Source organism: Eurosta solidaginis, chromosome 3 (genome assembly GCF_040869045.1).
Source record: "Eurosta solidaginis isolate ZX-2024a chromosome 3, ASM4086904v1, whole genome shotgun sequence".
Lineage (NCBI taxonomy): Eukaryota > Metazoa > Arthropoda > Insecta > Diptera > Tephritidae > Eurosta > Eurosta solidaginis.
Genome location: NC_090321.1, coordinates 96955039 through 96980992, shown reverse-complemented (window position 1 = coordinate 96980992; position 25954 = coordinate 96955039). Strand labels below are relative to the sequence as shown.

Here is a 25954-nt window from a genome sequence, read left to right as displayed (position 1 = left end):
AATAATATTATGTGATACGTCAGTCGTATAAGTTAATCGGAATTATAGCATACGAAAGCAAAGAAATCTCTGCTCCTTTAAGTATTAAAAGTACATTGGGACATATTTTTAAGGCATAATAGATACAAAGACGTCGAATTGGTTGTTAAAATACCAAAAAATAATCAATTCAGCGAGTACTTTCAATTACTCGCTCACGTATATCACCATGCCGAATACGAAACAAGTAGTACGATCACGTGTGTTATAATCTGAAAATCATTTTTTTACGTGACGAGTTATACGATCACGGATGTTACGATTCCATAGCTGAATCCGAATGTGTGAATAGACGTGGACATTTATGGGAAACCATGTTTTTTCTTGATAATTTTCATAACGATACCATGTGAGTATCGATTCCTTTATTTCGATACCTTTAAGACTCACTGAGTACTAAATTGTTTATTAGGATAGCCAATAGTATAACTCTTACATGATCTAGATCATATGTTGAGTCAAAGACCTAGAGAAGAATACGGCAGGAGTATGATAAGCTTTGTTATACAGAAACTTTCCACTTTTTTAAAAAATCTGCCTAGTAATAGCGATAACTGCATACCTTAAAGCCGTACTTAGTACAAAAAAGGTTTACATTTTTTTTAAGGGATGAATGGTTTAAAATTATGGCTTTAACTTCTAAGAGTGTAACATTAGTCGATCAGTCAGATCCCATATCATTAAATCCCCAAACTTACCAACTAAATCTCAAATCAAAGCATAAATATATGAACAAGAAGATAATTGGGAAACAGTTGTACGACAACAAGACGAAACTTTGGGAGCGGGTTCAAATCCCATTCCCGGGAGAAGAGGCTTTGAAAAGATTAAGAAGGTATAATCGACAGCTAAGGTCACCTTGTTTGTGGTGATGTTGTGTTATTAAAAATTTTTGAATATGATTTTGGGGTTATTTCCGTTGTTGTCTCTCTCAATCAACCCACTCCCACTCAAATCGACATTCGGAGCCGGCAAAAAACATGTCGGTCCTCCATGTTATATGTAATAATTAACGGTGGCAAGTCACGATTTGTGAGAAAAGCGTTCATTTCACTTCACTTTTTTAAAATATCTTTAGATTGATAAAATGAAACTTCTAGTTTATTTTTATCAGCAATAAAGCGACAAGAAAAAATTAAAATTTTCAAACATGTTTTTGATTCTATGTTTTGAAATTTCAACCAATATCTTATTTTTCCCAAATCTGCATAGAAATGACCGTTGAAATCATTCGACGGTAGAATAAAAAAGGAACATATAAACACAATTTCAGATAGAATATTTCAGCCTTTAAAATTTGTATACAAAAAACAAAGTAATCACACAGGTAAAACAGAAAAACCCACAACAACATATAAACACAAAACAATAAACGCACCAAAGCGAAAAACCCACAAAGAAGGTCAAAACTGTTATTATGTTTTCGTGATTATTTAAGGAATGAAGTTAAAACGCCGTCACATAAGCAGTTTTTCATATTGATGCGTTTAACGCAATCTTATGTATGATGAGTAGCTTGCACATATATCTATGGATAACGGCATATCGAGCGAACTTGTGTCATCTGACATGAAAAAGTAGCCAAATTTTGTTGCAAAGAAGAAGAATTAGACATTTGCTTTGGCTAAGGGTGCTTTCACACTTTTCAAGTAAAACTAGTTTTCCCACTCGTTGGTACTTTTCTAACAGTAAAAGCAGTTTGCATTTTCAGAAAATAATAGGGACAAAATATGTTAGCAAGTATTTTTGTTGTATGGTGAGAATTTGTATAACAGTACGTGTGTTCCAAATATGAGACAATCCAAATGTGGTCCACAAATACGATTTTTTGAAATATTTCGATCCATGCGCCACCTATCGGGGCTTTTTCTTATTATTGCATTTTCATCGGGTTTTGAACTATATTCCAAGCTTCAAGCTTGTAGATAATCGGGAAGTTACTTAAATTTCAATTAAACAAGTAAAGGTGTCTAAGTTCGGGTGTAACCGAACATTATATACTCAGCGTGGACTTTAATTGTACATTTCAATTCGGATAAATTACTTTTCTGCATAACACGTGGAACCGCCCGTTTAAAAAAAAACATGTCTCCCCATTTCCTCATACAATAAAACTTGATAAGTGAAATATCATTGTTTCAAAACAATTTTTTGCTAACTTATAGCTTATTATTCTAGTCTACGACCCTTTTAAACTTGTTTTATATCTAAGTTGCCGTGATATTTAACCGATCCTGTCCATTTTCGCTAGAAATATTTTATATTATAAGGAAAATATGTGTACATAATTTCATTAAGATATGTTAATTTTTCTTCTAGTTATGGCTCCTGAAACATAGAAAATTGCTTAGTCATAAAAGCCGCGGTGCCCCACCCATTTTCAAAAATTTTGGTGTTTTCCAATTTAATGTTATAATTCAATTTAGAGAGTAAAATTCTATGATACAAAGCTCTCTTTCGCTAAGATATAGCTTATTTTATGCGTCCACGACCCTTTTAAAAATCTTTTATATAAAAGTGGGCGTGATCCTTAACAGATTTCGTCAATTTTTCTTCAAAGCATTCCATATAGTAAAGGCAACCTCTCTGCCAAATTTTGTTATGATGGGTATAACGATTTTTGATTTATGATTAATAATATTTGTAAAATTGATTTTATCACAAGTGGGCCACGCCCATTTTAAAAAAATTTTTCAAATTTTTATGAAAAGTCTCAATGTCAGTCCACACGTCAAATTTGAACATTCTAGATGTATTATTTACTAAATAATCAGGTTTTTGTGTTTTCCAAAATGTTATATATGTATATATAAAGTGGGCCGATTTCGCTTATTTTCAACACCAATCTATTCTGGGTCCAGATAAGCTCGTGTACCAAATTTGGTGAAGATATCTCAATATTTACTCAAGTTATCGTGCTAACGGACAGGCGGACGGACGGACATGGCTCAATCTAATTTTTTTTTTCAATACTGATGATTTTGATATATGGAAGTCTATATCTATCTCGATTCCAATCATATTTAATATACTCTGTGTGCAAAGCACGCTGAGTATAAAAATTCGTAAACAACGGCCGGCCTATTGGCCGATACACAGTGTCAAACTAAATAGACCGTTTAAAAATTGTGGCTCGGTCTTTAGAAAATAAACCATGTTTGTAATAGAAAATGTTTTGATAGCCCCCAAACCCTTTCTAAATACTATTTGAAACGAGAAGTTCCAAACCAAAAGGCATTAAAAGCACCCTTCCTTTGTTTGAGTTATGATGATGTGATGGGATTTAACTTGACTTTCTAAAACCTATGTAATAATTCATACCTTTCATAGCAAAACGCAATAATTTCATACAATTTTCTTTTAGTTGAAAATTTTCTTATGGTTATATGAATGGGTATAAGTTGTGGTATACCCCCTGAGAACGATTTGAGGAGTACTTTAGGAGTATTTAAGGAAGTATACGAGTACTGCACAAATGATCCCAATACACTACTCCAGATCGATGTGCTCCTTCAGAGTACTCCTTGGAACACCAACGGATGAGAATTTTCCGAAAAATCTCAAAAAATTACTTTATGGACCTCCACAAGCAAAGCTAGAGCTAGGCCACGCACTTCATATTGGAGTACTAATTTCATTTTCAATTCAATTGAAACCATAGAGCAAAAAATTAAAAAAAAAATATTTCTTCCAGGGTCGCTGAAATAATGGCACCAGACGTTTTACTCTTTAAAAAGTTAATACTCTGCACACCGTTTATCTAGGAACTCATTTTGAGTCACTTATTCCGTTTTGATTTGGAAATCCTCAAATACGGAATCCACAATGCTTATATTGCCCGTTCCATTGTAGACTGCTCATAATCAAAACTTTTTTTCGATATTTTATGATACCCCAAAATAGCCAGCTGGTGAGGTTATGTTCACATCCATACATAAACACTATTAGGGGCAAAAATAACCTGCCCTTTCGTCTTTGAAATTAATTTTTGTAATGAAGCTGTATGAAAAAAATTTAAATTTTCTTTGGGTTTTTCTAACAAATTTAAATTTTGAATTACATCCGTATACAAAAAAACACGCGGTATCAAAAAACGAGAACACCTTTGAATGTTTATGCATCGAGCTTCATGAGTATTTTTATACTCAGTTGAGCATAGCTCAAAGAGTATATTAACTTTGGATAACGGTTGGTTGTACATATATAAAGGAATCGAGATAGATATAGATTTCCATATATCAAAATCATCAGTATCGAAAAAAAATTTGATTGAGCCATGTCCGTCCGTCCGTCTGTCCGTCCGTCCGTCCGTCTGTCCGTTAACACGGTAACTTGAGTAAATTTTGAGGTATCTTGATGAAATTTGGTACGTAGGTTCCTGGGCACTCATCTCAGATCGCTATTTAAAATGAACGATATCGGACTATATCCACGCCCACTTTTTCGATATCGAAAATTTCGAAAAATCGAAAAAGTGCGATAATTCATTACCAAAGACGGATAAAGCTATGAAACTTGGTAGGTGAGTTGAATTTATGACGCAAAATAGAAAACTAGTAAAATTTTTAGAATGGGTGTGGCACCGCCCACTTTTAAAAGAAGGTAATTTAAAAGTTTAAAAGAAGGTAATTGCAAGCTTTAATTTGACAGTCGTTGAAGATATCATGATGAAATTTGGCAAGAACGTTACTCCTATTACTATATGTATGCTTAATAAAAATTAGAAAAATCGGAGAAAGACCACGCCCATTTATAAAAAAATTTTTTTTTGAGTAAAATTTTATCAAAAGATTTAATATCTTTACAGTATATAAGTAAATTATGTCAACATTCAACTCCAGTAATGATATGATGCAACAAAATACAAAAATAAAAGAAAATTGTAAAATGGGCGTGCCTCCGCCCTTTTTCATTTAATTTGTCTAGGATACTTTTAATCCCATAAGCCGAACAAAAATTTACCAATCCTTGTGAAATTGGGTAGAGGCTTAGATTCTAGGACGATAACTGTTTTCTGTGAAAAAGGGCCAAATCGGTTGAATCCACTCCCAGTTTTTATACACAGTCGACTGTCTCTCCTTCCGCTCGGCCGTTAATACGATAACTTGATATATCTTTACTAAACTTAGTCCACGTATTTATCTGAACTCACTTTATCTTGGTATTAAAAATGGCCGAAATCATACTATAACCACACCCACTTTTTCGATATCGAAAATTACGAAAAATGTAAAAAATGCCATAATTCTATACCAAATACGAAAAAAGGGATGAACATGGTAATTTGATTGGTTAATTGACGCAAAATATAACTTTAGAATAAACTTTGTAAAATGAGTGTGACACCTACCATATTAAGTAGAAGAAAATGAAAAAGTTCTGCAGGGCGAAATCAAAAGGCCTTGAAATCTTGGCAGGAATACTGTTCGTGGTATTACATATACAAATAAATTAGCGGTATCCGACAGTTGATGTTCTGGGTCACTCTGGTCCACATTTTGGTCGATATCTCGAAAAAGCCTTCACATATAAAACAAAGGGCCACTCCATTTTAAAACCCTCATTAATACCTTTAATTTGATACCCATATCGTACAATCACATTCTGGAGTAACCCCTGGTCCACCTTTATGGCGATTTCTCGAAAAGGCCTCCTCCCATAGAACTAAGGCCCACTGCATTTTAAAATACTCATTAACACCTTTCATTTGATACCCATATTGTACAAACGCATTCTAGAGTCACCCCTGGTCCACCTTTATGGCGATATCCCTAAATGGCCTCCACCTATAGAATTAAAGCCCACGCCCTTTTAAAATACTCATTAACAACTTTTGTTTGATGTCAATATTGTACAAACGCATTCTAGAGTGAACCCTGGTCCACCTTTATAACGATATCGCGAAAAGGCGTCCACCTATAGGACTAAGGCCCACGCCTTTTTAAAATGTTCATTAGCACCTTTCGTTTGATACCAATATTGTACAAACGCATTCTAGAGTGAACCCTGGTCCCCTTTTATGACGATATCTCGAAAAGGCGTCCACCTATAGAACTAAGGCCCACGCCTTTTTAAAATGTTCATTAACACCTTTCGTTTGATACCAATATTGTACAAACGCATTCTAGATTGAACCCTGGTCCTCCTTTATAACGATATCTCGAAAAGGCGTCCACCTATAGAACTAAGGCCCACTCCCTTTTAAAATACTCATTAGCACCTTTCATTTGATACCCATATCGTACAAACAAATTCTAGAGTTACCCCTGGTCCACCTTTATGGAGATATCTCGAAAAGGCCTCCACCCATAGAACTAAGGCCCACTCCATTTTAAAACACTCATTAGCACCTTTCGTATATACCCATATTGTACAAACGCATTCTAGAGTCACCCCTGGTCCACCTATATGGCGATATCTTGAAAAGGCGTCCACCTATAGAGCTAAGGCCCACTCCCTTTTAAAATACTCATTAACAACTTTCATTTGATACCCATATCGTACAAACAAATTCTAGAGTCAGCCCTGGTCCACCTTTATGGCCATATCCCTAAATGGCCCCCACCTATAGAATTAAAGCCCACGCCCTTTTAAAATACTCACTAACACCTTTCATTTGATACCCATATCTTAAAAACACATTCCAGGGTTACCCTAGGTTCATATTCCCACATGGTAATTTTCCCTTATTTTGTCTCCATAGCTCTCAGCTGAGTATGTAATGTATCGGTTACACCCGAACTTAGCCTTCCTTACATGTTTTTACTTCCTTTCAGGACAAAATAGGAGAATTTCGCAATCAAGTTTTGACCAGGGACGGAAAATAATGTTGTTTTTGTTGTTTTTTTTTTTTCATATGTTAGAAACGGTTGCAAAAGAAAACCTCAACAGTTTTTAGGGAATTCGTAACCTTTATCGTAAGAAACATTTTTTGGCGGCAAATAATCATTATAGCAACCCAATTTGAGCGTGGGCATTGTATATTTGTTTTTTTTTTTTGATTACGGTAACCAAAATCGACATTTTCGTTTCTTTTTTTTTGTTGACACTCAAAGAAATGTTGCTACTAAAATTAACAAATCGGTTCTGTTGTTCTTGACTTAACGGAGATTCGTTGAAATTGATCGAATTACGGTCAATTCGGCCGAGTTCTTTGTCAAAGGAACAAATTAGTTTAGTCATTTCAACAAAAGAGAAATTGTCGCTCTTAAGTTAACAAAATTCTGTAAAATTTACAGATTCCTGGTCAATCTAACTGATTTTTCTGTTAACGCAGCTGATCTCACTGGTCATTTCAACAGTGATCAACAGTCAATACATGAGCAAATTTCAAAGAGAAGTTTACGCTCACTGCGCTCTCTACTTATGACGATGGTGCCACTTTGATTGAGATTTGGTACGCAGCTAGTGTAATACATTCTTGAATATTAAACATAGGCCGTGTCACTATTTTTGAAGAAAGTTGCCACCTACTTGAAATACAAAAAATAATAAATGACGTAATTTTTTTAGGATGTTTTAAATTTTGTCGTAGGGTTGTCACACAACGTGAATTTTACATTTCTATATTTGTGTATTGTGAAGTTATATATCGCACATTTAATTGTGAGATGATGTATTCCAAAGTTTAGTAAGGGAGTTCAGGATTTCGTACAAATGGTCTAGCATCATTGCTTTGCAAACTTGTGTAGTATATTTTTTACAATACACTCTTAAAATACACGACTATGCATTTACTACGTTTTTGCAAATACGCAACATCAAAAACCATAGTTTATTTATTCAACATTGAAAATCTAATTTGTAACTGTCAGTACAAAACAAAATGTGAAAAGAAACAGTTTTATAACTAAAAGTTTCTCACGACACGTAGATTTTATTTGCTATGGGATACGTTTCCTGTAAAAATGCACACAACATGAACTCCCTTAATTTTTTTGAGAAACCCCAAAAAAATTTTATTTTTTTCATAGAGATCCATTATAAAAATAAGATTAAAAGGTATTTATTTCCCTTTTTTCGTATTTTTGAGTATTGTATAAATGTCAGCATAATCTTGTTAGTTGGTTGTCTTGATGTGTCACAAAATATAAAAAAAAAAATTATGAGTTAAGTCGGTTTATAGACCGAGTTAAATTCTGTCTTCCAGGTACTGGTTAAATTAAATCTGGTGTGAAGAACCAGCTTTCGTAGAAATGACATACGACAATGGTCAATTTAGACTCCATCATTCCTGATCTGTAAATCTGATCATAATCAGTAACTAAGGTGCAAGATTATATTACAAACCCAAGTTAGGATTTTTTTCAATCCTCTAGCCTGGATTTGAGGTTGATATAAACGCACGATGTGTCCAAAACATTGGCAATCACAATAAACGTTTTGCTTTCTTTACAATGTATACTTTATATCAAGTAATGTACTCACCACCCATAAGGAAAGTCTTAAGTTTAACAAACAACATCAGTAATACTTTAGAAAGGTTTTTCAAAAACGGGTTTCAAATCGGCACTGGCTAGTCAGGCTCCCTAAATGCATTTCGGATGTGAAAAGCTTATCCGCATGTATGTCGGTTTTTCATATTGGATATTTAGGACTTATCTTCGCATTAGCTGGACAATCGGTCATAAAATGACTGGGTGATTCCGTCTCGTTATCATACATACATCGAACACAGATTGGTATGTCAACGATATTACAATTTACTGCATATACTCTCATTGGACAATGTCCTATTAATCCTCCAATTACCTCGTCACTTTGGCCTTCCTAGTGAAATACAATTTTTGCAGGAAGTCACTTCGATTTAGGTCTCCACCTCACTTTTCCCGAGCTCAGTGCTATAATGCTTTTGCTGCATAAATAAACACCCAGTTTTACTCGAAATTTTGGCCCTTTGTGTTCCCTGTTAGTTATGGCTCTCAAACAGGAGAAGTTTTTCACAATTTCGAATTCATATCCTCCAACACTGGTATGATTGCCAAGTCGTGAATGTGCAGATGTCATTATCTACTCCGTTTTGCCCTCCTTCGTCGCAAGACCCACTTTTTCTGCTTCTTCATCTGAACCAAATTACTCGAAAAGTCCGCGGTGAAGCCATAACTCAACGTCATTAAGCAAAGACGTATGCGCTTTTCAGGGACCTCTTATACAAAGATAGAAGCATGTATCAAATTGCCTACTCTCTTAACTCCGTACCTGAAATCAGGAAAAAATTTCGAAAATTTAAAACCTAGCCTCTCAAAGATTTATTCCAAAGGGAAGCCTTGACTGCTGCAAACCAAATTTCTTAACGAAGTTCATATGAACAAGCTAAAAAAAAAAAAAAAAAAAAGCTAGAAAAATATTGTAACGAATTTTGGGAAATTCCGCTTATTTGCAACTTTCTGCTAACGTTCGAATCGCTAAACTATTGAATAAATCAGTCCAATATTCTGTATTGCAAAATGGTGTTTATTAGACTACTTTGAGAGTACCTACTTCACAATAATTGCGTGTTTAAATCAAACTGCATAGTCATGCCTCAGCTTGCGCTGCTTTTATACCCTCGGTTTCCTCGTTCACCCATTTCTCCTAAGGTCTAGTAATTTCGTGAACTTCATGCTTGGTTACCAGTCATATCATATATATTATTTCTAATTCCTATTTTTATGTACGGGTCCCTTTTTAGCTCTTATTTGGAATCCAAATCTATAAATAAAGTCTTGGTTGTAAAGATGGAGATTCCGGCTATTAGCGAGTTTTGGGCAATTTTGGTCGTAGTGCTTTTGTTTAGCTATATTTTATTAAAATAATTTGTTAAAAATAAACGATTGTGAGCACACAAAGAAATCTATTTGTACTATGGCACTATTGTGAATATTTGCACTGCATTACCGGCAGTTGCTACCATACGCCAGTAAGCTGTAAGTTTTAATTGATTGATAGAACAGCTGATTTCTGTTGATATTTGATAACAGACTTTTATATTGGTTGCGCAAGATGCGCACGGGTCCGGCTCGTACATGTATATTTGTAGTTTGTAGACACATGCGTGTGTATATGTGAGTATTTCTTCGGCTGACGATTACATCTGTTTGTAAGTATCTCTCCGTTGCCTTGTATCTATGTGTTTAAATGATGCTTGATTTGTTTACGTACATACGAGTGGCTGCTTAGTATCGGCTTAGTGATGCCACTATCGCTTAGTGATGCTAATATTCGTCACAATATTTAGACTTATCAAGAACTAGGCTGTCATTATTTTTTAACGTATAAATTATATTATCTTTAAATAAAGGCGTTTTTGAAGTTTAGGTATCCACTGTACATTGTACATGGTTTAAATTTTAATAACCAAAAAAGGAAACATTTGGTTTTTTTTGTTCTGATAACCAATAAAATTTATTTGGTTATTATAATGGTTATTTAAAACGCAGATCATATTTTGATTACCATAAGTTGTCTGTATAATTGCTTTTCACAACCAATATTTTAATATATCATTCTTAATGGTAAAAGAAGCCCTTTATTTCCCTTATCTTACAACTGTTTCGGCGGCCACCGTGGTGTGATGGTAGCGTGCTCCCCTACCACACTGTATGCCCTGGGTTCACACCCCGGCCAAAGCAACATCAAACATCGGCAGTGTTTGGCAAGCGCTCCTGGTGTATTTCTGCTATGAAAAGCTCTCAGTGAAAACTCATCTGCCTTGCAGATGCCGTTCGGGGTCGGCATAAAATATGTAGGTCCCGTCCGGCCAATTTGTAGGGAAAATCGAGAGGAGCACGACGCAAATTGGAAGAGAAGCTCGGCCTTAGATCTCTTCGGAGGTTATCGCGCCTTACATTTAGTTATTTTTTTTTTTACAACTGTCACGTCCCTGATTTTGAACATTTTTCCGTTTCTTGAAATTAAGAACACAGTTCAAAGCCCTTTGACAATGCAATATGAGGGAAACAAATTTTTTTAGGCGTCTCAGAGATCTTGAGAGTTCATGAAACCGTACGAAGATGGACATTTTGCTTTCGAGTTTTAAGGAATTTCAGAATAACCAGATCTGAAGCTTTGCACATAGCGAAGTCTCTAATCAAGTTGTACTTAGGATACAAATACTTTTTAGATGAGGCATGGATATTAATCCAAATATTAAGAAAACCTATTTATGTATGGCGTTTGGAATCTTGCGATCGAGTTTGAGTAGTTTTCCGTGGAGATAGATTCATGAGACTTGAAACATACTTCAAAATGCGATGATGATGAAGCATGAGGGGACGCAGGGATCGATAAACTTGGACATTTCCGTGTTTCAAGGAACTTTCCGATAGTCTAGAGATCTGAAACATTGAACATAGCTTAGGACCTTATTAGGTTTTAATATTTAGGATAAAAAATTTTCTTGATGGGGCAGGGATCGATATATTTAAAGATATTCAGTAAATCCATTTAGAACATGTGGAAGCTAAAGACAGATTTTTGAGTAACTTTTCATTGAGATAGAAACTTGAAACCTTACACTACGCTAAGATGTTTAATATCTTCCTTACAGCGAAGTTTCTAATATTGATGGACCTTAAGTTATTGTTCACCTGGGTTTGCTAATTGCATCCTACCTTTATAAGTTTGTTTTTGATAAGCTGTTTACAAAAGTTATTGTTAAAATTTCAAAATCAAAAATCATCAACACTATATTATGTCTGTGTTTATGGACGTACATATATTACGCAGCGTTTTGAACCTTTTATATAAAGGAAGTCTTTAAAATATTTTTTATCTTCTCTTTTTGAATTATTTAAATTAAAATTTTTGATCGTACATGCAAACTAATTTAATAAACAAACTTTATATTATTTTATAGGTAAGTCCAAATGAATGCATCTCACAAAGGAAGATTTATTCGCATCGGTAAGCTTATTCTTCAAAATCATTATAAATTTCATGCTATAATTAAAGTGACTCTTAGTGACAGGTAATCAAAATCGAATAAAATCCATGACGTAAGTGGACAGAGACACGTTGAAGGCAAGCGTAAGGTAACTAAATTCCGAAGGCTTTTAAGTATTGAGAGGCAATCCCGTTCGTGCCTACTGTTTTAAATGGTTTTTCAAGATTGATGGCTTCTTCAAGCTCTTTAGCGGTGATGGTGATGAGGCACAGACCTTGTTTATGTTTATGTGCACGTCACTTGTCAAGCAAATTATTCATCACGTATTGCCGACAGAAAGCGTTTCTTCGTATTCGACAGCACTTTATCGCCGAAGGCGGTCTATATTTTTATACTCAGCTGAGCAGAGCTCACAGAGTATAATAATTTTGTTCGCATAACGGTACCCCGTAACGGCATAAACTAATCGAGATTGATATAGACTTCTATACCTATATCAAAATGATCTGGGCGAAAAAAGAAAATCATTTAGCCATATCCGTCCGTCTGTCCGTAAACACGATAGCTTGAGTAAATTTTGAAGTTTCTTAATGAAATTTGGTATGTAAGTTCCTGGGCACTCATATCAGATCGCTATTTAAAATGAGCGAAATCGGACTCTAACCAAGCCCACTTTTTCGATATAGAAAATTTCGAAAAACCGAAAAAAGTGCGATAATTCATTACCAAAGACGGATAAAGCGATCAAACTTTGTAGGTGAATTGACCGTATGACGCAAATTAGAAAATTAGTAAAATTTTGGACTATGGGCCTTCCTTACCTGTTTTATTTTGATTTTTTTCTTCATATTTAGATATATATATCAGATGCCACTCCCCCTACATACCAAACTACCCTCTATGAATACATACCAAACTACCCTCTACTAAAGAATTCTATTTCCTACAAATTGGTGCATATTTCATTCAAATCGGCCAAACGGAAGGTTCAAAAAAGGAGTCGGAAAATGTGAGTGAGGCGTATTTATATTAAAAAACAAGTAAACGGGGCTGTCTTCGGTTTCGGCGAAGACTTCATACCTTTCATGATTCGGGCTGCACAATAATCTTATCCCGTTCGTAATCTCCAAATAATCGGATGTCTAAGATAAGAAATATATAGTGAACAGATGTACATACCTAAACGATTTTTAAAATAAATATAAAATAAAAAATGGCAACAAACCCCCTTATCTGAACGATCGGTTGTATGGGATATATATTATATCCAGCTCCGATCGAAATGATTTTTTCATGAAATCGTCTATGATATATTCGAATAAATATCACCAAGTTTAATTTTTATATTGGGAATTAAGGGAGAAATGGCCAAAAATCTTTCTATCTGATCGATCGGTTGTATGGGATATATACTATATATAGCTCCGATCAAAGTGATTTTTCAGGATATATTAGAATATATATCACTGAGTTTCACATTTATACTTTCTAAATTGCGGCAGGAATGACCAAAGTCGTCTTATCTGAACGATCGGTTGTATGGGAGATATATGTTATAGTGGTCGGATCCTACCGGATCCGACAAATAATACAAAAATACATCCCTGTGCCAAATTTCATTGAGATATCTCAAAATTTGAGGGACTAGTTTGCGTTCAAACAGACAGACGGACGGACAGACGGACATGGCTATATCAACTCAGTTCGTCGCCCTGATCAATTCGGTATACTTAATGGTGAGTCTATCTTCTATATTTCTCAACGTTACAAACATCGGACCAAAGTTAATATACCATTTCATGTTCATGAAAGGTATAATAAATAAATGTAAGGCGCGATAACCTCCGAAGAGATTTAATGCCAAGCTTCTCTTCCAATTTGCATCGCTATCCTTTTTATTTTTCCTACAAATTGGTGGGACCGCACCTACTGTTCCCTATTTGCCTCCCCGTAGATCCGCGCCTGTCACTGATAGCTTTTCATGGCAGAAATACACTTCGAGTGCTTGCCAAGCACTGCCAATAGGAGACCCCAATGTTCTTCTAATTGAAAAAACTTGTTTCTAAAATTTTTATTTTGCTTTGCCCGGGTCGTGAACCCTGGATCTTCGGTGTGGTAGACAGCCGTATTTATATAAAGATTGATTAATAAAAGCATATTGTAGAGTGTATGATACTCCGTTTAGTAGATTGTATAGTAAAAAACGTTGAAATTTTAAATATTAAAGAAAAACTTTTATTTGTTTAAATTTTAAAGGAAAAAAGACAAATTGGTGAGTGTAAAAAAACTAGATGAAATATAGTTGGAAATTTCGTTCACCGATGTTTGGTCCTGGCCAACTACTTTGCAGCGGCTAGCCATCGCTATCCACACTACAACGCAGTTTACTCAAGTACATCTCGTTTGCCTTAACACGAAGTGCGGCGGGCTTAGCGCCTGCCACGCACTCTGCATTTAGCTTGGAGATGTTTTTACCGCCGATCGCAGAACGAAATGGTGAAAAATTATGAGTGCGCTGGCTTTTTATATCTTTTCACATGGCAAAATCATTTTTAGTACATTCTGTTAGAAAAAGTTATACAAATCAAATTACTTAAGTTAAAAGAGACACCTATAGTAGGATACATTTGACAGCGAAAAGGTAATGCCATACAAAGACATTGCCATAAAAGGTATTGACATGTGAGGTATTAAAGAAAATATGTTATGTTAGATATTGCTATGTTACAGTCTCCCCCTTTGGCGTGACTAAATCGTCCCGAAGGCACGGCAATACTCCTTTTAACTTTTCTTTGGCCTTCTTCGTCTCCGTAAAGGTTGCATGGCTGCTGGAGATTCTTCTTAATAGTAAGTTTAGGTTTTGTTTTGATGCGATTTCATATGAAGATGAGCCAACTTTGCCAAGGATGGTATAAGGACCATCTTTTTTCGGAACAAATTTCGATGTTAAGTTCTTTGTTGCTTGACTTAAGGTGTGCGTAGTTACAAGTACTTCTGTACCGATATCGAAGTCGTATTGAGACCGTCTGCATATGATGTTGCGTTTCCTTCGCATGTTGTAATTAAACGCTGATTCTTTGAAGATAAGGTGTTCTTTGCGGAATAAAATTTTCAGATTCCATAATAGTTTTTACATCATGTTGTACGTCGTCTAGGGTACGCAGCTCTCTACCGAACGTTAGGTATGCAGATGTGAAGCCAGTACTTTGACATTTTGCCGTAGTTAATGCGAATCTTATTGAGGGTAGATTCAGATTCCATCTATATGTTCATTGCCATCAAAGATAGCTAATTGAGTTTTGATATTTCTGTTCTTACGCTGGGCGGGATTAGCTTGCGGATGATAGACAGGTGCATTATCGCCGATATGAACCGGACACTGTTGTCTGATTTTAGTCGGCGAGGAATCTCATAACGAAGAAATATTTCGTCTATTAAAGTTTTTGCACAAATTTCGGCTGTTGCTTCTTTAAGGGCGAAAAGTTCCATCCAACGCGATGCAACATCCTCTGCTACTAGTATCCATTGAAAACCATCATTTGCTTTTGGCTGAATTAGTCAACTGCTACAACTTCAAATCGTTGATTACTGCTTGTGGTCTGGAAAAGACCCATTGGTTTTAGATTGGTTGCTTTATATCTTTGACATTCTATACAAACTTTAACATGCTTTGCAATATCGGTTCGCATTCCTGGCCAAAAATAGCGATTAGCAATTCGATGAATGCTTCTTTCGACGCCGTAATGGCCTGCAGTGCTCTCGTCGTGGTATTTCTTGATTAGGTCCTCTCGTTCTTGTTGTGGAACTACCATTTGGGCTTCTTCCCTATCTTCATTTGCACAATGGAATATGATCCCATCGAAAAGCACTAATCCTCTGTTTGACCAAAAAGTTAAATTATCGTCTTGGGACTCTATTGACGATATAATCTTTTGTATATATTCGTCTTTTAACTGCTCATCCCGTATTTCTTTGCAACTTTTTCGGGGAAAATCTACTTGAAAGGCACATGTTCGACTACAATTTGTGTGTCATCACTTTATGGACGAGATAACATATGAACTAGAGAATTAGTTTTACCAGGACTATATTGAACTTTAAAACCGTATTACTGAATTTGTAAAGCCCATCATGGTAGACGACCAGAAGGGGATTTGATTGTGAGTAGCCATTTTAAAGGTTGATGGTCTGTAACCAAAATTATTTCGGAACCTGCGTTATAGCCACGGAACTTTGAACATGCCCACACTATAGCCAGAGCTTCCCGCTCGGTGGTGGAATAGTTTCGCACAGCTGCTGACAACAGTCGGCTTGCATACTCAATTGAATGCTCTTTGCTCTCCTCCCCTGGAGTAAAGCTGCGCCAATAGCGTACGCGCTCGCATCGACCTTTATACAAAAGGGCATGTTATCTTGAGCCTGTTTTAATATGGGTGCTGACGTTAAGGCTTGCTTAAGTGATTCAAAGGCATCTTTTTGCCTTTCCGTCCAACACTACTTCACATTCTTTTTCATAAGTTCAGTTAGTGGTTTCGAAAGCTCGGCATAGCCAGAAATAAATCTTCTTTACAAAGAATAAGTTTTGACAAATGAAATTAGCTCCTTCACATTTCGCGGCTCTTTTCTTTGGCTAACGGCAGCTGTTTTCTCTTCATCTGCACATATGCCGTTATTGTTGCTGTTGTTGTTGCGATAAGGTTACTCCCCGAAGGCTTTGGGGAGTGTTATCGATGTGATGGTCCTTTGCTGGATAAAGATCCGGTACGCTCCGGTAACACAGCACCATTAAGGTGCTAGCCTGACCATCTCGGGAACGATTTATATGGCCACATTAAACCTTCAGACCATCCCTCCCTCCCCACCCCCAAGTTCCATGAGGAGCTAGGGGTCGCCAGAGCCTCGTCTGTTAGTGAAACAGGATTCGCCGCGGATAGGTGAGGTTGATAATTGGGTTTGGAGAAGCTATATATTGCGCTGGCAACCTGAAGGGTTGCGCTACACAGCCCCTTGAATCTGGTATTTTAGTCGCCTCTTACGACAGGCATACCTACCGCGGGTATATTCTGACCCCCTAACCCGCTGGGGCCACACATATATGCCGTCGACTGTAATTACGTTACCTAAATACTTTACGTGCTCACAACAAAACTTACTTTTGCTATTATTTACCCGTAGATTATATTGTTGCAACTTTGGAAGAACAAGATTAACATCATTGAGGTGCTCGTCATATGAACATGAGCACACAATTAGGTCATCAAGGTAGATCAATAGTTGAACCTTGGGAATTGAAGCTTTAAACCGGTCCATGAGACGCTGGAAAGTTGCGGGTGCATTAAACAAACCAAATGGCATTCTTCTAAATAAATATATTCCAAAAGGGGTAATAAAAGGAGTTTTGTAAGCATCTTTATCATTCATTTTTATTTGGTAATAACCGCTTTGTAAATCTAATGTAGACATAAATTTTGTACTCTTGGAGGCATGCAGTATATCATCCATTCTTGGCAATGGATATCTGTCTGGCACATTTACCGCATTCAGTTTTCGATAATCGATACAAACTCGAATTCCGCCGGTTTTCTTTGGCACCATAACGACTGGAGATGCCCATGGTTATTCACATTCTCACTCCACTTTCGATCATCTTCTCGACTTCCGCTTTCAATTGATGAGTTTTCGCAAAAGAAAGACGATATGGTGGACTAAAAATCGGTTCATGGTCGCCTGTGTATATTTTGTGCTCAGCGTATGGTGATGGTTCACCTACATTGCCGAATGCTTCTGCATTAGCGTGGAGAATTTCATTTAGTTGCTTCTTTTGTTGCATGTTTAGATTAGCACCATCTTTGGGCTTGTAACAATTTAAAATCAATTGAGTATAAGCTCATAAAATCATCATCGTTGTCATCGGATTGCTTGTAAACGAGGCTTGGAAATAGTGCTGGGTCCTTTTGTCTCTGTGGCGTAATCCCCTGGTAAAGAATCTTTAAATATGGCTTGGATCGAACTTGGCGAGTAGTCATTTATCGGTATATCAGGGCCATAACTTTCGAACTCCGTCACGTATGCTTGAGTATGAGGATTTCTAGCTGGTAATTTTAGTTTGGGTGTAGTATTAGCTACTTTCACCACTTCTATTAAATTAAAGGGCAATTTTGCTACGAAATCGAAGTGATGCAGGGGGTTATCCTCAAAATACCAATACCTCTGCCCCATATTGGGTACGATATTAACTTGCTTAAGAAAATCAGCACCAAGTAACGTGCGGTTATTATCTGCATCTGGTAATACAATGAATTGTATATTCAAACAGCGGCCACCTATTACCACCTTGCATACAGTTGCCAAGCAATTTTTCCTCGACACTATAACATCTGCTAGGGCAATATTTGCAACCCACGAAATCCATAACCCGTTGCAAGTTTGCGCTTGCCACACTAGTACGTGCACCAGTATCAAAATAGGCTTGACCTGGCACACCGGAAAGCTGCACATTAACTATCGGCATATCTCTGCCAATATTTACGGGGCTTATCGCATTATAGTTTATAGTTCTACTCGAAAAACTTTTATTTTTGTTGTACACTGTGCAATTAGCACGCGTCAAGCCAGGTGCATTACACCCGTAGCAAGCAAACTTCGGTTTGGCTACTATGGCTGCGGCGACTTTACTTGAATTTGCATCAATGTTTTCTGCCTTCTGTTTTTTAAAACAGTTTTCGCGTAAATGTCCCTTTTTGCTACAAATATGTACATCGGGGTACTTGCTCTTGTGGCTTTTTACCACTTTCATATTCCATTAGTGATAACTCAACTTCTCGTGCATCGTGTTCGTATGTGGTGACCTTATGACGGCTTACTATTCCACGAATGCTTGCGTGTAAATAACCGAACACCATATCAATTTGGTCAGCTTCGGCTGGACTTTTTGGTAGTTGGGCAAATAGTGCACGCTTTTTACGGTTGAATGTGTCTGTCGGTTCACTTTTTTGTTGCCTGGGTTCAACTATATCGCAATATATTCTGCATGCCGGCTTTGCGGGTGAAAAACTTTCATGAATCATGCGAACTACGTCAGCAAAAGTTGATATTTGCTCTTTAACACCACGCCACCATTCCGCTGTGTCTCCCTCGAGCAACATCGGCATACCATTTACTGCGTCGGCGTCATTAATTTTTTCCACCATCTTAAAAGTTGAAATCGCTGCTATAAATTCTTCCACCTTTGCAGGATTACGCTCTCCATTGTAACGAGCTTTGCATGTGCTCAGCGTAGGTACACACACGAATATTGCTGCTGCTTACCGATTTCATTAATGCTTCGAACTGTTCCCTGGAAAGAGTCACCATTTTGTTCAGCCGAGGACTTCGCCGTGGTACAATTTTGAAATAATAAATTATTCGAACCAGATGAGTTGGGCGCCAATTTGTAGAGTGTGTGATATTCCGTTTAGTATTTTATATAGGAAAAAACGTTGAAATTTTAAATATTTAAAAAACTTTTATTTGTTTAAATTAAAAAAGGACAATTTGGTGAACGTAAAAAATAAATGATGAAACATAGCTGGAAATTTCTTTCAGCGATGGTCATGGCCAACTTTGCAGCGGCTAGCCACACTACAACGCAGTTTACTCAAGTACATCTCCTTTGCTTTAGCAAGAAGTGCGGCGGGTTTTGCGCCTGCCACGCCCTCTGCATTTAGCTTTGAGACGTTTTTACCGCCAATCGCAGAACGAAACGATGAAGAATTATGAGTGCGCTGGCTTTTTATACCAAAGCCGGCCAAAAGTTGCACATTGTGCAATTTGAGTTCGTATTTTCACACCGACACTAACGATGTGTGATCACGATCGTTTGCTTTCGCTTGTCATTCACAGTGAATGCAAAAGGAAAAGCCCATGCTACTTTTTGGGCAAATAATAAAAACAATATGCTGCAATGTTAAAGTGGCTTTTAATACGTTTTAGTTAGTATTATTAAGTTCCTTAGAACATACATATTAATATTGACAATTTAAATATTAATTATTAATAATTAATAATAATTAATTAATTATTAATAAATATTGACAATTTAATATAAATATATTTTTATACGTTCTACTTAGTTTTATTAATTTTCATAAATTTTATTTTATTGAATAACTTTATGTTTTGAAAATATATATTTCTATCTTCACATTTACTTTATTTTATAGTTCTTTCTTAATGAAAAAGTGAATTTTTTTAAGTAAATTTTTCATTGAATAAAAACGATACCTTCTTTATAAAAAAGTTTCATGTAACTAGCTCGAACTCCGCGTTCTTTGTTATACGAATATAAGTAAGTATAGTCAGGATTAGCTTGAAATCAAACAACCAAAGTCCTTTTTAATTTCAAACTTCACAGTCCACATTTTCTGTTAGCACACTGTGGGGAGTTGTCACTCAATCTTTACACACACTTATGCAATTGTTTTAGTATTTGTAAGGCCGGCTCCGTTTTATACCTTTTATTTGTAAGGCCGGCTCCGTTTTATACCTTTTCACATGGCAAAATCATTTTTAGTACATTCTGTTATAAAAATCAAATTACTTAAGTTAAAAAGAGACAACTATAGTAGGATACATATTACAAAAATATTAGCTGTATTGTGACTTGTTATATATGCGCTAGACACGTTTTCTAGGCCGCTCCAAGAAGAGATGAGTGGATGGCCGGATGCAAATGTGAGCGTCGGCTGCCAGTTGACGCAGTTGACAAGTCCTGCGGAGGAAAATCCACTTACGTTGATTCTGATCAACAAAGTTTGGTGTTTTTTCTGGAAAAATTCGTTACGTATGTATTCAAAACAGGGAAGGGAATTTTTAACCTTTGTCTTCTCTATACTTGGTGACAACCTCTAACGTACATATTTCATGACAAGAAATTGTGCTATCATATCCAGATTTCTTTGCGCATATCTTACATTTAAATTTTTGTGGTAGACCACATCAACAGTGTGTGTTTTCTGTTATGGTCAACGTTTTTCTTTCAATTCTTTACAAAATTTGTTGCGATTATGGTCCGGTTCATTGTTACTAATAAAAGTGGTAATAAATCTCACAGAGCTTTCACTCGTTCACATCCAAAAATGAGAATTTGCCATTTGTCTATAAAATGAACACAAATAAATTTACTCTGATGCAATTTTTCTCTCATTCATTCCTTGTTTTCTGTGTTTTTCTTTATGGTAATGCGATATTTTTCATGGTTGCATGCATGAGCTCCTCGCATAGTCCCGCACTCCCTCGTTGCAAACGCAGCTAAATAATATGGCAACTGCAATATGTTAAATGCCAAAAATGTTATTTTTGTTTTCATTTATTATTTATCGCCAAGGCTATATACAATAAGCACGCATAGTACATCCCAGTTGGATACATAATCACATTTGATGCCCTGCTGCGGGGTGACCAGAGAAGATAAATATGTACATGGAATAAAATCAGATTTAACGAGGGCCAGAAATGAAAATTATCGGAAAAAAGCATCCCAAAAACTAACAAACAGATCCTGTACCTCCGCTTTGACAAAAACTTTAAAACCACAATAGACGTTGAAGGTTGACCCAAAGAGCGCTATGTTGCCAAACTAATGAAAGGAATAAAATCCCAACAATAATTAAGGCAATGGTCACGCCGGCTACAAAATCGAAAATTGTATCAGAGGAAAAAAATCTCTTGTAAGCATAAGGATAGGGATAAACACTCATTTATATTGAGTCTCCGGTGGAAATGGATGGAAAAGAAAAAGCGGAGCAGCCAGGTAATATCGCGAAACCCTCGAAGCTTGTAACGTCGACGTCCCGATGATCGAAGATATAAAGGGGCAAAACATGATCAAACAAGCATGGAAGGAAGAGAACTAAGCATGGGGCTGTAAAATTCTTACGACTTTACACTAACAAATCTACTCTTTTTACTAAAAAGAGGGAATTGTAGGCTCATGATAGGTATTCATGTTGGACACTGCCTTGTACTTTTGGAATGAGATTTCTTAGTTAAAGACTCATAATTTTTCTTACATTTTTTTTTCTATAACGAATCAGGGGTCGCAGCGTTACTAACGATCACGAATCGGAAATCGATCCTATTTAAACGATAAATATAAGACTGTTCCGGCCCGCCTTGCTGCGCCAAGAAAAACAGATGTATTTAGATTATTGGAATAGAAGAACCTTTTATTTACCTTTATACAAACGGCTAAACAATATTTTTGGTATTTTCATTTAGAGCATAAATACATAAATTTTTTGATGTCCTAACTCTTGAATATGCAACGTATAGTAAGTTAAATAAATAAATGTAAGGCGCGATAACCTCCCAAGAGATCTGATGCCGTGCAACGTGCTCCTTTTGATATTTCCTACAAATTGGTGGGACGGGAGATATATCTTTTATGCCGATTCCGAACGTCATCTGCAAGACATATGAGTTTTCACTGAGAAGTTTTTCATGGCAGAAATACACTCGGAGTGCCTGCCAAACCACTACCTAGTGACGACCCCGATTAGAAAAACTTTTTTTAATTGAAACAACTTTTTTCTAAATTTTCGATGTGGCTTTGCCCGGAACGTGAACCCAGGATCTTCGGTGTGATAGGCGGAGCACGCTACCACCACACCACGGCGGCCGCCAGTATAGTAAGTTGGCCACGTGAAAAACATGGGTTTTTCAAATCCAGACCTGCGACGTTAAAGATTGCTCGTGCGCTTTCTTTATTGTTATTGCAAAGGCAAGAAGCAAAAGGAACTGAAGCCGCTAGAAATCAAACGATTAAACGTTTGAAATCATCGGTATACGTGGAATCAGCATGTCCTCCCCTTTGAATCTACCGCCTATGATTATTGTTTCGAACAAATTCGGTGCTAGTTTTTTCATTAACACCCTGGTTCCATTGCACAGTTTTGGCGCGTTTCAGATTCGAATAAGTATTACCGGTGATCCCACTGTCAACGTCAATAAATGTTGATCCATTCCAGGTGACTCCAATGAATTAAGAAATTCAGGTACTATGTCGATTGGTTTACTATATTGATTGGCTTATATTTCACTCCTTCTACTGGAAATTTCGACTGTATTTGAATATTTAATTTACTCACCCCATCTTCCTTTAGAGCTCAAATTACACGTTCGCGGAGCCATTCCGGATCTCCGTAGGTTGTCGTTAAGTTTGGAAATTCTCTGTCGATGATGTCTTGGATACTTTGGTGCATGTGACCAAAGTTCGATGGAAAGGATCTCTCACTTGTTGTGCGAATGGTAGTTACTTCGCCGTTTACAGCGTAATTTTTTTGACATAGTTCCACAAATGTGATACCTTTACACATGCATTTAACTGATCCGCGGCGCTGATCGTGGTATAACGGGTAATGTTTGACGAAAATCACCTGCGAAAAGTATAAGGACGTCTCCAATTTCCTATCCCGTGATGCATTTGTTCCAATTTATAATTTTGCAGGTTTTAAGGATTGTCGTCATACCAGAGTGTATGCTGATGGTGTTTTACTTTAGTTAAAATTGAAGGAAAGCTTCAATTTTCATAGTGTTGATGAAATCCTCGATGATGCTACTGCAATCTCATTTCGTTTTGGAACTGATGCAAATATTAACTTGTTAGGGAATATTTTCCCCATACCTCTTGGAGCATCTTGGAAAATAATTCCACCGTCTCCGTTGGTTACGCGTTGCATTATTTTGTCATAAGCTTTGTCTGCAAGACAACTAAAAGGTCTTGATGATTTACATCAAACTGCTGCTCTCTCATCATGTATGTATTATAAAGCAATCTTTCTTCATATCGATGCCGCCATACCTCGAGTTGAAAAATGGGTTTGATTTTGATTGACATAAATAAGTCCTCGAAATTATCTTCACTGAGGCTTTCTCGATGCATTTCCCACAGTTCACTAGGATTTCATGGTGCGCATGATGTTAAAATTATCGCAAGCAAATTTGTTTTTGATGGAACGCGGGCTTTATCAGAGCTGTGTTCTAATGCGGATCATATCCAAGAAAGCCCAGTTTAAAGCATGCTTACTTTTGGCATTCTAACCGGTCTATTGTTTTCAATGCAAGGAATGATGATCATCATTGATTGTAAGCATTAACAACCGGAAATAATAGCACTCGTCTTTATTTGGATGGACGGTATACACACGTTCCAAGGCATCGGAGGAATATATGCCAGGATGCTCTAGAACAATACCCGCTTTTTTCCTACTGAACTTTTTTGTCGATGCGTTCCAATTATACTCTTGTTACGATCCATCTTTTATCTATATTGATATCCTCAGTTCGCAACTTGATATTTGAGTACATCGGTCTCTGGTCCACTTCCCGGCAAAAAAGTATCGTAAATACTCATCTATGCAAAGGGTTTCCTATATACCAAATTCTAGGCAAATCGAACCCAGAATAGAATTTGCCGAATAACTAGATCCGTCCCTGGTCCACTTCTCGAAAGAAACTTCACAATAACACTCTCCGTATTACTATTAACTTATCCTACAAATTTGAACAAAATCAACAGAGTTGTTTCGGAGTTCATAAACTGCATACAAACACACATACGTATCTCAGACATTTTGTTTTTAAGGCCGTATTTGAGCGAAGTCGTATCTCGGGAAACCTGTTAAAAATGTTGTAACTGAAAAAATTATTTTTTTGTCAAAAAAGCTTTGAATTTAACTTTATTTGTTGCCTATTGGTTTTATCTTTGGAGAAAATGCACTCTTATATTTTATGAGTTGTGTGCTATGTGTGAAAATATTGATTTTAAATCAAACTGAGCATACTCCATTTATATTACATTTCGAGCACATACATATGTATAAGTTAAGGATACGCTCAGTTTTGTAAAGTATATTGAAAATATATTTTTTCCGAATTCGTTGCCAAACCTGCTAAAAAATGAAGGAAGCGAAAAAATTATTATGATGCATCTGTTCTGAACTTCGTTCCCAGCTCCTAGTCTTCAACCTGTAGTCATTCAACCTGTATTGTAAAACTGTCGCTTTGCGTGAATGTGTCTCACATTTTCTGCAGGGAAGGAAACACTGCGAGGGGACACAATTAGGGCTAGTACCGTTTCTTAATGCGAAAGCTCTGCGGTAGTGGAAAACTTGGGGGATTCGCTGCAGGGAAGTGTATGTAATATACGTATTTAATTCCTATACAGTTGTTAGCTTGCTGGTTATAGTTCGATATCGTGAGGAATCTCATGTATGTATGTGAGAGGTCCTGATACACAGCAAACTCCGGTTATGTAACAATATTTACAAAGTGTCAATATACAATTGTTTTAGATATAAGAAAAAAATCCGCCTCCACAAACTTCATTAAAAAATTTACATTGATAACACTGGATCACAAATTCCAACTTTTTCTGCACCAGAGGCGCTTTATGAAATTCCTATGTAAAATCACCCCCTGATTCCGATAATCAAGGTTATTTTTATATCTATGGTCACGTTTTTGAGATATTTACGAATTACCTTTTTGTCAAAAAAAAAAAAAAATTGGGTCCACTTAATCATATATAGCTCAAGAAGGAATTGAGCAATTGCAAAACGATTTGAAGCTTTTAAAAGCTAATACAATTTTCTATAAACTGTGCATACAACACTTTTTGCTAGGTCCTGCAGATTCAAAGATAACGAACAATCATTACGGATTTTTTCAATTTTTTTTTGTAAAAATATAAAAAAAAATTTTACTTTGCGAGGAGGGATCTCGAAAACTTTTTATTTTTTTTTTCTCTCTAAGCTCTGTTTTATTACAAACAAAAATAAGCTTTCATTCGACAAAATCGATGAATTAATACAAAAGTTACAAGCATTCAAATAAATATATCTATATAGAAACAAACACTAGTATAGCTAATTTTATTACCTTTTAAAAGCTTCAAACCGTTTTAGAATTGCTCAATTCGTTCTTGAGATATATATTGTAACGATTTTACTGCAAATCCTCTTATTTGCCCTTCTTCTAAGTTCGAATCACTAAACTGTTGAATAAATAACTCCA

The 25954-nt window shown here is 36.3% G+C and overlaps 1 protein-coding gene across 6 annotated transcripts in view; it reads left to right on the top strand.

The window, feature by feature from the left end:
- The window catches only part of LOC137244194 (matrix metalloproteinase-2-like), an 830051-nt gene that overhangs the window by 398442 nt on the left and 405655 nt on the right, over positions 1 to 25954 (top strand). Inside the window, exons 4-5 of one of the 6 annotated variants that reach the window (XR_010950836.1) lie at positions 11876 to 12050; positions 19137 to 19789. The exons of 4 other annotated variants lie outside the window; for them this stretch is intronic. Coding sequence is in view for 1 of the 2 variants with exons in the window: in XM_067772840.1 (XP_067628941.1) it covers positions 11876 to 11879 (4 nt within the window). In the remaining variant the exon portion in view is untranslated. Of the gene's footprint in view, positions 1 to 11875; positions 12368 to 19136; positions 19790 to 25954 lie in introns of those variants that run through there. One more of the 6 variants, XM_067772840.1, reaches the window with a different exon arrangement.